The sequence below is a fragment of the Monodon monoceros genome, unplaced genomic scaffold (genome assembly GCF_005190385.1).
Source record: "Monodon monoceros isolate NGI ecotype Baffin Bay Population unplaced genomic scaffold, NGI_Narwhal_1 Super_Scaffold_11, whole genome shotgun sequence".
Lineage (NCBI taxonomy): Eukaryota > Metazoa > Chordata > Mammalia > Artiodactyla > Monodontidae > Monodon > Monodon monoceros.
The window spans coordinates 77,522,102-77,537,309 of record NW_021703767.1 but is presented as its reverse complement, the minus strand read 5'-3'; the positions used below and the strand labels follow the sequence as shown (position 1 = coordinate 77,537,309).

At 45.0% G+C, this 15,208-nt stretch overlaps 1 protein-coding gene across 5 annotated transcripts in view; it reads right to left on the bottom strand.

Annotated features, from left to right (window-relative positions):
- P3H2 (prolyl 3-hydroxylase 2) overlaps nt 1-4,460 on the bottom strand; it is a 179,821-nt gene extending 175,361 nt beyond the window's left edge. For all 5 annotated transcript variants that reach the window (XR_003792390.1, XR_003792389.1, XR_003792391.1 and 2 more), the window contains exon 1: nt 3,797-4,460. Coding sequence is in view for 1 of the 5 variants with exons in the window: in XM_029214888.1 (XP_029070721.1) it covers nt 3,797-4,270 (474 nt within the window). In the remaining 4 variants the exon portion in view is untranslated. The remainder of the gene's footprint in view (nt 1-3,796) is intronic.
- Nucleotides 4,461-15,208: the final 10,748 nt, after the last annotated feature.

Genomic DNA, 15,208 nt, shown 5'->3' with positions numbered 1-15,208 from the left:
TGCAAAAATGACTGTGACCATTCTTGATCTCAAGGAGCTCACATTAAGTGATGAACAAATATATGAATTTCTCCAAAACAAGGTTAAAAGTGAAACATGATATGAGAGGAACATATTCTTTACTGTGGACATTCAGAGGAGCGAGAAATGATGGATTGTTGGAGGTTGCAGAGAGAGTGAAAGAGGATCTCACAGAAATAGGTATATTTGTGCTAGTACACTTACCATTTGAACACATAGAGAAGAAGGTGGGGAAATCTACTGTTATAACTAATAATAATAAGAGATACATCTCCAGTGTTTCTGGAAACAGAAATGGGCCCTGTCCCCGGTGCTTTATATAAATCCTCTCTTAAACCTAAACCAATCAGGTAGGTCCCATTATCTCCCCATTTTGCAGATGGGGAAACTAAAGCTTAGAAAGTTTATGTGATTTGCTCGCAGTCACAGAGCTAGAGATTGAAGAGCTAAAGTTCAATCCCAGATCAACCCCATGCCAGAGCCTACATGTCTCCCAAAGAAGAATAAATAAACCCAGATGTGCAGAAGTGTCAGACACATAAGATTAAGCATCCATTGTTCCCTCTAGCTGAAGGATGGCAGAGTGGGAGGAGACTGGGCCTGTAAAGTTAAGGGGCAGCCAGGCTGAGGGGTGCTGTATTCAACACTGTGGGCTCTATACAGAAGCAAGGGGAAACCAGCGAAGGTTTCCGAGGAGAGACTGCTCTGATAAAAGCTTTATCTTAGGTTTTAGGCTGTGAATCACGAGTTATATCTTACAATCTGAAATAATAAAGTTTGAAGAGTCTCACCCTGTCTTTAAACAAAAAAGTGTGGATAGGATCTAAGTGGAACTACCACCTCGTAGCTGTCCAGAGGATTTCCCAGCATGCCAGGGCTTAAGGAAGATTCTACAGAATAGCCCTTAAGATAAATGCAGTGAGTGTCTGTTACCCCACAGGACAAGGACTGACTCATTCCTGGAGCTGTCCAAATCTGGCAAAAGGATAGCCCTGGGGACAGAGCATTCCCTGGGACCTGAGGTGACTCCACGGGACAGTGGATGTGCACAGGCATGACCAATTATTGGCAGAGCCCAGACCCCTGACTCCCAGTCCTGTGCTCAATTCATCAAATCAAATCATATGTGACACTGGGTGAGCCCCTTCCCTTGCCTGGATTTCCCTTTCCTCATCTGTGAAATGAGAAATTGATCTCAACAGGCCTTAGATTTCACAATTCTCAATCTTTCCCTTCCAACACTCTAGCATAAAGAATCCGCTTCCATCAGTAGCTCACTAACTGGGATTTGGGGGAGGAACAGCATCTCCCAAGAGCTTCTACAGTTTGCAAACCCTTAGCTGAGAATAAATGTGTTTCCTTATCTCTAGGAATTCTGCTAGTTCTGACCATATTACAGGATTCACAGTTCTCAAATCTTGGCTACAAAGTCCTCACTGAATTCAATCTGGCCCAGGATTATTCTTTTCAAATGCAGACTGGATCACTGATGTCCAAAGTAAGTAAGCAACACAAGGTACCATGATCATATGCAGGTATATGCAGGGAACCCCTCTATCTTCAGGGAATGAACACTTTAGGATTCAAACCTGTCAGAGCCCAAAGATACCATTATTTTGAGAGTTTTGTTTTGCTCTCAGAAGATTGTGTGTGTGTGTGTGTGTGTGTGTGTGTGTGTGTGTGTGTATTTATGAGTGAAATTCCCAGGAAGCCAAGCAAAGGCTAAAATTGTGGCGTTCTTGCGGGGAGGGAACACCTTATTTGATGTTCATAAAGATGCTCCTGTAAACTCCAACCCATCAAAAATGAATTTCCAAAGGGGTAAGAAGATTTCCCCCTTAAGAGATTATCAATTATGTAGAAATTGTACCTATCGGAGTGGAGGTGAACAGGAAGCAGATGCAAGACTTGTTCTGCTCTCAGAAACATTGCCAGTAAAACAGAAATCAGCACATGAACTCACATAATTTTGAAAGGACTTCTTAAACTTCATTGGTTCATCAGACCACAGCCAGTAGTTCACCCACAGAGCTACCTGTGAGTGACTCTCTCCTGTAATCAATTCACTGAAAAAAACTGAGGCATGTTAAACCTATGGCTTCATCTTCTTTGACCTCCAACCAGGAGATGGGAGCAGGAGAATGTTAACATTAGCAGTGAAGCAAGTGTAATTACAGAACCAAAGACACTCACATTTTGAGAGTTACCTCGTGGTTATTTATTTTTATAGGAGTGAAAATAAATATGCATTCCTTTTCCAGACCTGAGAAAGGAAAATGTGCCCAAGATGTGTGACAAAACAATCAACAGGACTACCAACCTCACATCTGAGACTCCTGGGAAGACAGTATTACAGGGGGACCAAACCCGACCACCCACATTCTGCTCTGGGAACTAGCTTAGTATATCTTCAGCTGTCGGGTACTCACAAGCCCCTCTCTGGCTGCTACTGACTGATTTCTCTAAAGACCACCAAAAACTGTGCCACTCATTTAAAAGAAAGCAGATTTATACTTAATACATGCCTCAGCAAATGCTTCAGGAGGCACAAGCAAATAGAAGACAAATCCTGGAAAGGATTCAGGCTTTCTCCTTATTTCTTGCCCAAGATACTAAATCTAGCAACTTAGCCAGAGCACTGGGAGTTAAAGAGTTAGTTACAGCTGTGATTTCCTGAACTCTACCCAAAACTGCAAATCTGCAGAGAGCCCTACCAACTGTGAGCTCAGAGACCTTGTGGGATGAGCTGCAAAAGACATTAGAATATCAGCACCTGGTGTGTATTTTCACCACTCCAGAAATGCAGCCTGGTCCATTGGCTGGCATGACCAACCAACCAACCCCCAAAGCTGCCACTTCTCCAACAGCTGGAGAACAGACATTGATATACTGACATAGAAAGGCAGAAGGGGGAGAAAGTGTAAGTTCAGAGCAACATGGATGAGTGAGAGTGGGAGATCAAGGAACACAGGCTAAATTCTCTCTGCCGAAGCATTCACTTAGATCTTTAAAACTGTGAATGTAGGGAAGATGTCAGTATACACTGTCTGCCTCCTGGCACTAACTTCAGGCAAGTTGAATACACAAAAATAAAACCAGAAAGAGGGAGCATCTGGTGGTGAATAACTCAGTCCGATGCTTACCTCCAGAAACTGGAAGCCTTCTATCAAAGGAGAAAGAGTCAGCACTTTGGGTACTTTTAGTGAGACTGCCTCACACAGATTCACCTCTTCCATGCATACCTCCTCTTTAACCTTTGATCTTCCCTTTTTGTGCTAAGTGCAGGGGAAAAGACAGAGGGATGGGTTTCGGAGCAAGTCTACTTTTAACTCTGCTGTTTTGAGACCGCTCTCTTTTAAACTTCAAAGAAAAGGTGCAGACTAGCTTGTAGGAGGGATGAGGGAGCAGAGATGGAAGAGAAACTGGGTGAAGCTAGACCAGGGAATGAAGCGAGAGGAGACCTTATTACTAGACCCGGCTCTACCAACGTTCAGACATTAGTGCTGAATGGGTACTTTAAACGTCTTATCAGTACAATCCTCTTTTTGAGAGAGAAGTGGATGCCGAAAGAGCTAATGGCTTGCCCAAATTCATCGAGTGTTGGTTACAGAGCTCGGACCACCAGCTATGTAGATCCACACATGAGACAGAACCGTTAAAGGAGACCCAGTCAGACTCGCTAAGGAGCAGCGCGCCGGCCAAGAGACGGGAGCCGCGGGGAGGGCTGGAGCGCATCCCAGGGCAGCGAGGGGCGTGAGGTGTGCGCTCCGGGTACCTTGATGTAGGCCCGCTGCAGGTAGTTGTAGGGCACTCGGCGCTGGAAGTCGCTGCGCACATCCTCGCTGGCGCGGTGGCGGGACGCGGGGCCCCCGAGGCGCTGGCTCTGGCAACTGCGGTAGCAGCGCGCCCGCTCAAGCAGGGCGCGGAAGAAGGGCAGCTCGGCCCCTGCGCCAGCGCCGGGGGGCACGAGCGGGCGGCGCGCGGCGCAGTGGCGGGCGCAGCGGGCGCGGATCTCCCGCAGGCGCCGGTGGCTGCGCAGCGCCGCTTCTAGGTCGCGCACGGCCACCTCGTAGTCCCCGCTGTAGTAGGCGGCCACGCCGCTGGCGTAGAGCAGGTCGAAGGGCTGCAGAGGCCCGGGCTCGGGCTCGCGCTCCGAGCACCGGCCGTCCGGGGGGCCGCCCCACAGCGGCGGCGGCAGCAGTAGCCAGGGCAGCAGCATAGGCAGCTGCGCCCAGATACGCTGCCGCATCCTCCGCCGCGGACGGGCGCCGGCCGGCCACGCTCGCAGTCGGCTCTGGGCACTTGGCGTCCAGGCCCCGTCTCTCGGCTCCGCGGGCGAGATCGCCGGCCCCGCCGCCAGCCGGTTGACCCGAGAGCCTCAGGTGACCGGCGGCGCTCGGCGGACTGAGAGGCGGAGGCCGGCTCGGACGGCCGCTCTTAAAGGGACGCCCACAGCTCACACGCTCCTCCTGCTGCCCGAGCCTCTGCTCGCCGCTCGCCGCCGGCGCTCAGCGCGCGCCCTGCAGGCTCCCGGCTGCAGCCGCCGGGAGGCCAGGGCCCTCACATCCCAGTGCCAGCCAGAGAGCCAGCCCCGCTGGGGGCCAGCCCGGGGAGGGGGGTGCAGAGCCTGACGCGTGGGGTCCATTCGAGGTTGCAGAATGGACGTGATTACTCCCTTTTTAGAGAGGAAGAAAAGCCGGCTTAGCGAGGATAGGGCTTTCATCATTTTCTGAAATTTGTCCGTGACCTCGCAGTTTGCAGCGTCCTTCACCTTCACATGGAAGCTCCCTCTCCGGCTGTGAGGAAAACCCTAGAGGGCCCGTTGGCTCCGTTGGGAGGCCTGAGGAGAAAAGTGATTAGTCCACGTTTATAGAACTGTGAGAAAGCGAAGGAAGGACTCAACCCTGGGCCTTTCGAATCAAAGCTTGCTTACTGCTCCTTCTCTTAGAGAAGGTCCCAGCCTTGTTTCTCATCCCACTTTGTATGGGTGTGTGTCTGTGCATTGGGGCAGGGAGTAGGGACACGGGAACAGTGAATAGCCCACCTTTCTGTGCAGAGGAGGGCGTTACAGGACCCAGAGAATTGTTGGAATGGCTGTACTTACATTCTGCCTCGGTCAGTTTACCAACGCCATAAACTTGCACAACTGAGCCTTAGGTTCCTCATCTACTATGGCAGACAAATATCCCAGCACGTCAAACGGTTTTCAGGTCTAAGTTTTTTTTGCAAGAGTTGAACAAAGAGGCAATTTAATAAATCCAGTACTCCCAGGACTTAAGCAATGAGCGTCAGTCTAGGAATGGGAAAGCTGACAGAAGTGGGTGCGAGGCTCCAAAGGACTAGCTGGAGGCTTTCCTGTTCCTCTGTTTCTCCTCCCGCTTAAATACCTTCTGAGCCAAGGTGTTTCCCTTCTTTCCTGTTCCTTGGCTTCACACTCTCACAAGGATTCCTGCCTCCTGGAAACATTCCTGTGGTCTCCTAGTGCTTGTAGCAATCTCACCCAGGTCTCCCTGGCCACTGGGATGGTGAACAAGAGGGAAGGGCAACAGGAAAGAACACTTACCGTGTAGCTGATATGAATTCCCCAAGAAGGTTTTTCTGTGGAATCACCACTAGGCCCAGGAGGATGCCAGAGTTTTGTGCTCATTCCTTCACTCATTTTGTTGGGTTTGACCACTCTGGCCATAAACAGCCTTGGCTCTGGAACTCCAAGGGACCCCAAAGAATCATGCTCTTATTACTTTTCTCCACCAAACCTCACTTGTTTGGCTTATTCCACTGATGGAAAAGCTTCACCTTGGAGCTATGTCCTCAGTACTTTGGATGTTCAGTACTCCAGAATGTGCACTTAGGTCATCCACCCAGACTTTTGCTCTAAGGATCTGTCTCTCTTGTCAGATAAAGACGTTGGAGTCAGGAGTTATTAATCCACTTGTGGGAGGTTTTGAAGCATATTGGCTAGGAAGTCCTGCTGTGGGACTGAGGGCAAAGTGCCAGCATGCTTTGCTATGGATTATCTCTACATTCCATGACATTTCCACATCATCCACATATATGTCAATTAAATTTATATCTTTGGATACCTACTCTCAAAGTAGGTATTGTGGGGGAAAGGGCTATAATACAAGGGCTAGGCTAACATCTACCATATAATAGAAATGGCAGATGTTAGATTAGATTCAAAGTGCTATAGAAATGCGGAGCCTGCAAAGATGGCTTCTGGTTGAAGGATCTAAGAAAACTTAGGGGACGAACTGGCACTGGCACAGAATAAAAAGCTTACAGGTTGTAGCCGTACCAAACTTTTATGCTGATTACCAAACTGGCATTTGCTTTCAAACCTTCTGCATGTCCTGTTACCTTTTCTCCCTCTGTACAAACCCTATCTGACTTTATAGAAAGTGTTCAATTGGCATCTCAAATGTGCTTGAAGTTTGGAATCATTTGAGAAGGCAAAAATACTGATATCTGGTTCTCACTCTGAGAGATTCTGGTTTAATTGGTCTGGGGTTTGGCCTGAGCATTGAGATTTTTAAATGTTCCCTAAGTGATTCTAATAGGAAGCCAAGATTGAGAACCACTGGTCTAGAATCAATGCCATAGCCCAAAGAGTAAGTCTATGAGTCAGGGCCCAGGTGCACAGAGGATTCATGAGTCTGAGATGTGCCATCCCTCAGATCTCCCCTCCCCAAGAAGGAAAATCTGATCTGCGTTTTAAGGCTGAACCAGAACAAAATTCATGACCATATGATGATAGAAGCCACACAGGGTGGAGCAATTGATTCCAGGCAATGCCCTACCTAATGGTATCAATGCTGTGTTGAGAAAGCCCTCTCTCGCATTTCTGAATGTCTTTCTGGGTTTACTAAGAATGCACTTCTTCTTTACCTGGGCCATTTCTTAGACAACTGGATCCCATCTCAGAGATTATGATTCACCAAGCCTGGGGTGGAGCCCAAAAATGTGCATTTCTAACAAATTCCTCGGTGATGCTGAGGCTATTGGTGCAAGAATCATATTTTGAGAACCGTTTCATACACACAATTCCTCATGAACAGTGGTACTCAAACTTTGTTGTGTATTTAAAAGCTAATTAAAAAACAAACAAACAAAAAAGCCCAGAGGCCCTGGCTTTGTAATTGAATCCAGTCTGGGCCTTTATGTTTTTACCAAGTTCCCCAGGGGTTTTGACATCCACCAAAGTTTGAGAACCATTGCTTTAATCGGTGACTTTTTCAGCCCAGGAGTCATTTGGCAATTGTTGGTTTTCACGACCAGGGGAGAGAGTATAGTCGTACTGCAGGCATCTAATGGGTAGAGGCCAGGGGTGATGCTAACCATCCCTTGATGAACAGGACAGCCTCCCACTACAAGGAATTATCCAGCTTAAATTATCAACAGTGTACAAATTGAGGAACCCTGGGATAGAACATAGTTTGAGCACTGCAAGTCTTACTCAATTCCCTTATTTTACAAATGAGGAAACTTAGGCCCACAGGTCACATAGATAGGCAGTGGCAGGGGTAGTATGCTTAATTTTATACACCAAAATATAAAACACGTATGCTGAATGTCATGGAGCACTGGATGATAGTAGCTTTGCAAAATTTTTTTAAAAGAGAAAGAAAACAAAAATGCATGAAAGTAAGAAATAAACAAATGATGATTTAAGAAAAGGAGCCATTGGAAGCATAAGATGTTGAAATTGCTGCTGGGAGCCTGCAATTTCGCTTTTGTTCTCCATTCCTTACAAATTCAGAGAACAGCCAAAGCACAAGAGAATCCATCCAAAAGCTCTAAAAGGGATTCCATCATTTCCTTTTTTTATTATCTTTGGAATGAATCTTGACAGAAGCTTGAATTTCCTTTTGACTTCTGTTTACAAGTCAACAGCATCATCATTGCACCCCTTGCTTTAGGGAACCTCCAGCAGGAATGAATTCAGAAAAGGGAAGATCTTCAAATGCTTCTTGTTTTTCCCCAAATCAGCTTAGTTTTTTTTTGTTTTTTTTTTTTCCATAGGTGACTTCTCTCTTTCCTGCAAAATCTTTAGGGAACAATAAAAAGTGTACTCAGGCTTTAGCAGTAGACTGAACTGACACTTTCCATAAGCAAATCTAACACTCGTTTATTTTGATCATGTGTAACCAGGGCTCTTGCTTACTCCAAACATCTTTGATTCCCTTGAAATGAAAGGAATAATTCTCACTATGCAGCAACCCAGGCTGTTCAGCTGCTGTTGATGTGGCGGCAAGGGAGCTGTTTGGAACTTTTTTTCTTATTCAAATAAGATCACCTGAAGACTTCTTTCCTCCAAATAAGTTAGTGTGAAGGGCAAGCCACCAACAATCTGTCAACATAAGAGACAGAGAGAGAAAAGGGCCTCCCTGGAAGGAAGAGGGATATTTTTTTTAGAAAAATTAATATTTAACTTACATTTAAAATCAAACAGGAGCTGCCACATTCCAGGACTGTCTGTTCCTTTCCAACTGCCTTAATAGCTCTGTCCCTGTGCTTACCTTAATTCCTGATTGAGCTCTAAAATTCCAAATCAAATAAAACATTTGCAAACACTCTGTCCCCACACTCTTCTCATGGAGGCATTCCAACTTCATTCCTCAGGAGACTCACATTCTAGCTGAACAAGAAAAAAAAAGTGAAATAAAGAATGATAATTATTCCCCAAATAATTTAAGTTAAAAACACAATTTAGATTGAAATTCGGAGAATCCAGTGGGCCTACCCTTATCCAGTGGACTTGGTATCATGCCAGTTCTTCTCACAAACATGTAGTCATTTGACTTGCAAGGAAGGGTCTCTCTGAGTAAGGTATTCGTACTGTAATTTTACCAGTGAGAAAGCTGAGGTTTATAAATGAGGGATGACTTACCAAAGGTTAGTTTGCACGTTACAGGGCCAGGACTGAAGCCTATTTAGTGTTTCTCCCACTGCACTACACTGCCTCTTTCTAGGCCTTAAATATCTTCATAGCCCCTGTCAAAATTCTGCTTGGGTTAAACTTGTACAGACCACATTTTTTCTTTAGTTACCAACTTTGTTTTATGTTCCTCATTCAGCTAGAACAGGGGTCCCCAACCCCCAGGCCAAGGACTGGTACTGGTCGGTGGCCTGTTAGGAACCAGGCCGCACAGCAGGAGGTGATCGGTAGGCAAGTGAGCGAAAATTTTTCTGTATTTACAGCCGCTCCCCATCACTGCCTGAGCTCCGTCTCCTGTCAGATCAGCCACCGCATTAGATTCTCATAGGAGCGTGAACCCTACTATGAACAGCACATGCGAGGGACGTAGGTTGCACGCTCCTTATGAGAATCTAATGTCTGATGACCTGAGGTGGAGCTGAGGCAGTGACGCTAGCACTGGGGAGTGGCTGCAAATACAGATTATCATTAGCAGAGTGGTTTGACTGCACAGAGACCATAATAAATCAATTGCTTGCAGACTCATATCAAAACCCTATCAGTGGGCTTCCCTGGTGGCGCAGTGGTTGAGAGTCCGCCTGCCGATGCAGGGGACACGGGTTCGTGCCCCGGCCCGGGAAGATCCCACATGCCGCGGAGCGGCTGGGCCCGTGAGCCATGGCCGCTGAGCCTGCGCGTCCAGAGCCTGTGCTCCACGGCGGGAGAGGCCACAGCAGTGAGAGGCTCGCGTACCGCAAAAAAAAAGAAACCCTACCAGTGAGTGGCAAGTGAAAATAAGCTCAGGGCTTCCACTGATTCTGCATTATGGTGAGTTGTATAATTATTTTATTATATATTACAAAGTAATAGTAATAGAAATAAAGTGCACAATAAGTGTAATGTGCTTGAATCATCCCCAAACCATCCTCCTACCCCCCCAGGTCTGTGGAAAAGTTGTCTTCCACAAAAAAGGTCCCTGGTGCCAAAAAGGTTGGGGACCACTGAGCTAGAGTCACAGGCTCATAAAAGTTTTCTACAGAATAAATGTGGACAAGGTGTGTGTATCTGTGTGTAAAATCATATGTATTGGACAGAGGCTGAATATGACTGTGAACTCAACTTGATAGGTGATCTAATGCCTGTAGAAACAGTCATGAACCACGAGAGTAAATAGGTTTAATTCATTCCTACATTAGAGATGTCAGGTCATTGTTCGTGGATGCAAAGAAAAACCTTACCCATCAGAAATTCTGGGAGAGATGAGACTGTATGTATGAGTGATACATCATTCTGAGGTTACCCTCATGCCTTTCCTATCTTTGAGACCCACCCTCCCATCTCCATCCTTGAATTCTTCATGTGAAACCCCACATTTCAGGCTCAGCCCTGCTGTAGTAGTTGGAGGAGGCTTTCTCCCATGGCAAAGACAGCTTCACTGTTCCTCAACTGGCCTGCTCTGCCCTTGAAATCTGATTTAGAAACTGAAACCCATGTCTTCTCCTGTTTGAAGATATTTGGGTTGATAATCACTTCTCTTTTTCCAATTTCAATTTTGAAACCATTTGAAAAGACTCAGAAATAGAAGCAATAAATACCCAAATATCACTTTGTTGCTGAAAAGCAGGTTTGGAGAATATGGGTTTTAATATGCAGTAAATGACCTTTCTGTTCCTTCTGCCACCCACGCCCTGAAATCAAACTACCTGCCTATGCTCAGGCCAATCTGGTCAACTTCTGAAATATTAATCTAGAAGTTTTCTCATCATGACAAATAAGGAGAATAGGGGCTCCCCTCCAACACTCTACTTATCTAAATAGAATAATTATCACCCCGTTTCTTCTGAAATGGGGCCCTGCTTGTTCCTGCTTGTTCTAACTGAGGCTATTTTCAAACCAGTCCCCTATTCCCAGCTTTCGGACATCACCAACGCCAGTAAGCTGCCTGGACCAGTGCCTAGTTCTTGTTGACAGTATCCTTAGGTCTGCCGTGGTACCCGCCTTCTGTCTCTTACAGTCACCCCTGATGTGGACTGCTTTGCTATTGATCACCTGGCTGAATTTCATCCTGTTGCTTACTGATTCTGTATGTCTAAGCCTGGCCTACTAAAGTGTTTCCATTCTGTTGTCAGACCTTCCCTCTGTATCTGTTTTACCCTGCTTGTGACTGGTTCCCAAGCTGACACTGGGGCCTTTCCTGGCTACAGCAGAACTGTAGGTATTCTCATCTCTCCGGCCTCAGCTTCATAGTGAAAGGATGGAGGAGACCACTTCAAAATGAAACATATCAATTTCCAGCAAAAACAGACTGTTGCAATTTCCACATTTTGTTGGGGACCTAGATGGAGAGCTAAATGTAGAAAGCACAGGAAGGAATATAAAGGTATCATTTTTGGTAAAGAATTTACATTAAATTCCCTGGTAGCATTAAACTTTTATCTTTGTTCAGGTTCAGCTAATGTTAATTGAGGATTCTGAGCTGGAAATATTTTGTGATTTTATTTGATCCTTGGAGTTGGGAGTTGGGGAGAAGTTATGGATATGTGGTTATACAAACTTTACAAATAAAGAAATTTGGGTAGAAAAAGTTAAAAGTTCACAGACCAAATAAGTTAGGGAGTCACGACTTGAATGAGTCCAGAGCCCACTTTCCTGAAGCTCTTTTCCTTCTCCTGTTAGGGTCTCTAGACAGGAATTTCTTTTAGTGCCTTCTGACAGAGGCTTTGTTCTAGACAACTTCTCCAGCCTTCTGGTAGCCACCAGATTCAGCTTCTGGTGGGATCACAGGGAAATAAAAAAGAGCCAAGTATTTGGGCAATAAAGCCTCAGCTACTAAGACACCCTGAATTCTAGAGCTGTGTGCCTGCCTCTCTCACACTGTCTGCTTTGCCCACTGTTATCACCATTTCCTTCTTTTTGGACCATTTCCAACAATGTCCACGTCATGAATGGTCCAGCCTCTGGTACCCTGCGTGCTGGCATCCCTGCTTCTCTGGAGAGCATTTAGATGTGCCTCTGCCAGGACTGCTGAGCCTTCTCCCCGGTTCTGTTCTCCAGGGTCTGATAGGTTTTAGCAGCCCTCCCAAACCGCTGGAGGATGAGCTCCCTCCAAGTCTCAAGGAGATGTATAGTCCTTCTCCGCCAGCCCCAGAAATTTCAACATCTCATTAATAGCTTTGTCTGTGGCAAAACTAGGATAAATTGCTTTTGAAGTAATAAAATGATACATAATTTTAATTTTAAATATATATAAAACATAATTGCCCCATCTTTTACGAAAATTTGATTTGTAGACACAAAGATTAACAACCTATATGATTTGCTACCAACTATAGAATAAAAGGAAATTAAGTAAAGAGGCAACATTTACCATATATATATGGGAAACTTGAGAGGAAAGAGAAACAATTTTGTTTTCCTTTTGAATAAAGGAAAGTATCCTCTGCAGAATTTTTCAAACTGTTCAATAAAACTTCGTGATCAAAATAAAATTATCAAAGCTAAAATACCAAAATCCATGTTTTTAAACTAGATTATTTTGCTTACCACATTGATTTTAAAGAATTCATTCGAACAAAAACATTGGCAGAACTCACCATAAAGCGCACCAATGTGGCTCTGCTGGAAATCTCGTCATGCGTTGTAACTGACTATTTTAGGTTCTGACTTCACTACTCATTTTGGCTCCCCTGAAAATAGACTCCAGCTTCCTGATTACCTGACCACCTGTTCCTCCTCCCCAGCCTGGCTGGGTGCCTGCCTGTGGTTTCTTTAACCATGCTGCCTCATACACCAGCCCACTCCTGCTGGTTCTCTCCCAAATTACCTTTCATTAGCAGGACCTGACCATGTGCAGATTACCCAAATGGAAACTTATTTTTAAAATACCTAATGAGGGCTTCCCTGGTGGCGCAGTGGTTGAGAGTCCGCCTGCCGATGCAGGGGACGCGGGTTCGTGCCCCGGTCCGGGAAGATCCCACATGCCAAGGAGCGGCTGGGCCCGTGAGCCATGGCCGCTGACAGCGCCTGAGCGTCCGGAGCCTGTGCTCCGCAACGGGAGAGGCCACAACAGTGAGAGGCCCGCGTAACGCAAAAAAAAAACTTAATGAACATCATCCTCTTAGCCTTTTGGGAAGAAAGAGATTTACTACATCTTAACACTGTCTGTGTTCTAGAAAATACTATTTGAATGAGTGAATGAAATAAATGTATTTCAAAAGAGCCAGGCAAATAATATAACCCTGGACAGGAAATCAGAATGCCCTGGATCTTTTTCTGGCTCAGTCGTGATACCCTAGGCAAGACATTCCTTCCTGGGCCTCCTTTACCCCCAGTCAGGAAAGGAAGCTGTGGAACTGGACTTCTGAGATCCATTCCAGCTTTAAGTAATTTTTGATTCTTTCATTTTAAAAGTGTAATGTTATCACATTCTTAGTGGTTTTCCAAAGAATTACTCCCCCTTTTCCTACATTTATCTCTGGGATAAAGCTAAACTTAGATTCCCAAGCAAATTTCAAAGCTCCCTCTGGGGTCGTTAAAAGTCTCATCTTACTTCAGAGCTTGTTGGTTTTGCCTTGAAATATCAGCCAGCCTTAGCCAGTAGAACAGGAGACGAGTTATTGTTTTGAGGTAACCCGAGGCGTAGTAACAATTCCAGGCACTGAAGAGTTGATCCATATGCCTGCACTCCCTGGGGAACCTCCAACCTCAGCATATTCAGCATATGTATTCTCCTTCTCTCTCTCTGCCTTTACCCGCAGGAAAGAATCATGAAAGGAATCCAGGATTTAGGGAAAATAATGAGTAGAGGTACTGCTACCCTTTTCTCCCATCCTAGTTGATAAATGGAGAAGGTAAGACCCAAATGCAGCGATGAAGTGGCTCAACTGAAAAAAACTTAATAAATAATTGGCCAAACCAATATCTTAACCCCTCTCTTCCACTGAATCTGACACCCTTATCACCTTACCCTTGGAAGAGGTCAGAATGTAAGTAGTATACTGACTTGTGTCAATTTACTTTTGGAGGAAGGGACAATTTGTATTTACAATTTAACTTATCTCCAAACCACTTTCAGATTTTTAATCAGAGCTTTTAAGGTACTGTAGAATATATTCATATACATATGATGTATATATATGCTTAAAACTTTTTAGATAACTTTTTCCTCTTAGTTCCAATGAGGTAAATTAAATAAATAAAATCTCCATTTTCTCCCACTTCAGTCCTAATACACCTACAAAAAACCATGGGACACTAACTTGAACTTCTGCATCTCAAAGACTGCCAGACCTTTGATTCTACCATGCAAAATGTAACCATATGTCTGTTTGTTAAAATAAACATAGAATAAATTGTATGGTTGGTTGCCTTCAAAGTAGACACCCTGGATGCCATATACTAATTCCATTTATGATACCAATGCTTTGGGAAGAATTTGTAGAGAAATTTTGCATATTATTTTATAATCAAACTGAATTTTTACAAAAAAAGGGTCTTCCTTAACTTATTTTCCAGAATCAACTTCAAGTGACATTTAGATGTCTCCGGGAATCAAGTGTACTTTGAAAAGATAAAGAATTACTATCATTAAAAGTATTGCAATCGGGGTTTCCCTAATGGTGCAGTGGTTGAGAGTCCGCCTGCCAATGCAGGGGACACGGGTTCGTGCCCCGGTCCGGGAAGATCCCACATGCCGCGGAGCGGCTGGGACCATGAGCCATGGCCACTGAGCCTGCGCATCCGGAGCCTGTGCTCCGCAACGGGAGAGGCCACAACAGTGAGAGGCCCGCGTACTGCACAAAAAACAAAAAATTGCAATGACTGAAGCCAAACTTCTAATGAGTCAGAGGCTTTCCTTTTGATTCATGAATAATCATTTAATATATAATAATATTACTTTAAATAAATGGCATCATCTTAATTTTTGTAGTACTTGATCATTTTCAAAGCCCTTCTACACATGCAAAATGATAGATTCTCTCTCCCCGCCTGGTCTGGTCTCCTAGGCATTCCTTGTACAAAGCCTTTGGGTTATATTGCAAAGCAAGGGAAAAGCAAAATCTCACTCAGCTGCTAAGACTGCTTTTAGCACACGCTCATCCATATCCAGGGACTGAATACTCCAAAGCAATCCATTCCTCCTCTTTTTCCAAAACCCCATTCAATTTCCCTCACTGAAAACTTTAGCCAGGAGGGAAACAATTTTATTAAAGCAATATACTTAACTTTCTGAAGGTGTCACTGCATTTTGAGAGATAAACTTAACCAAAA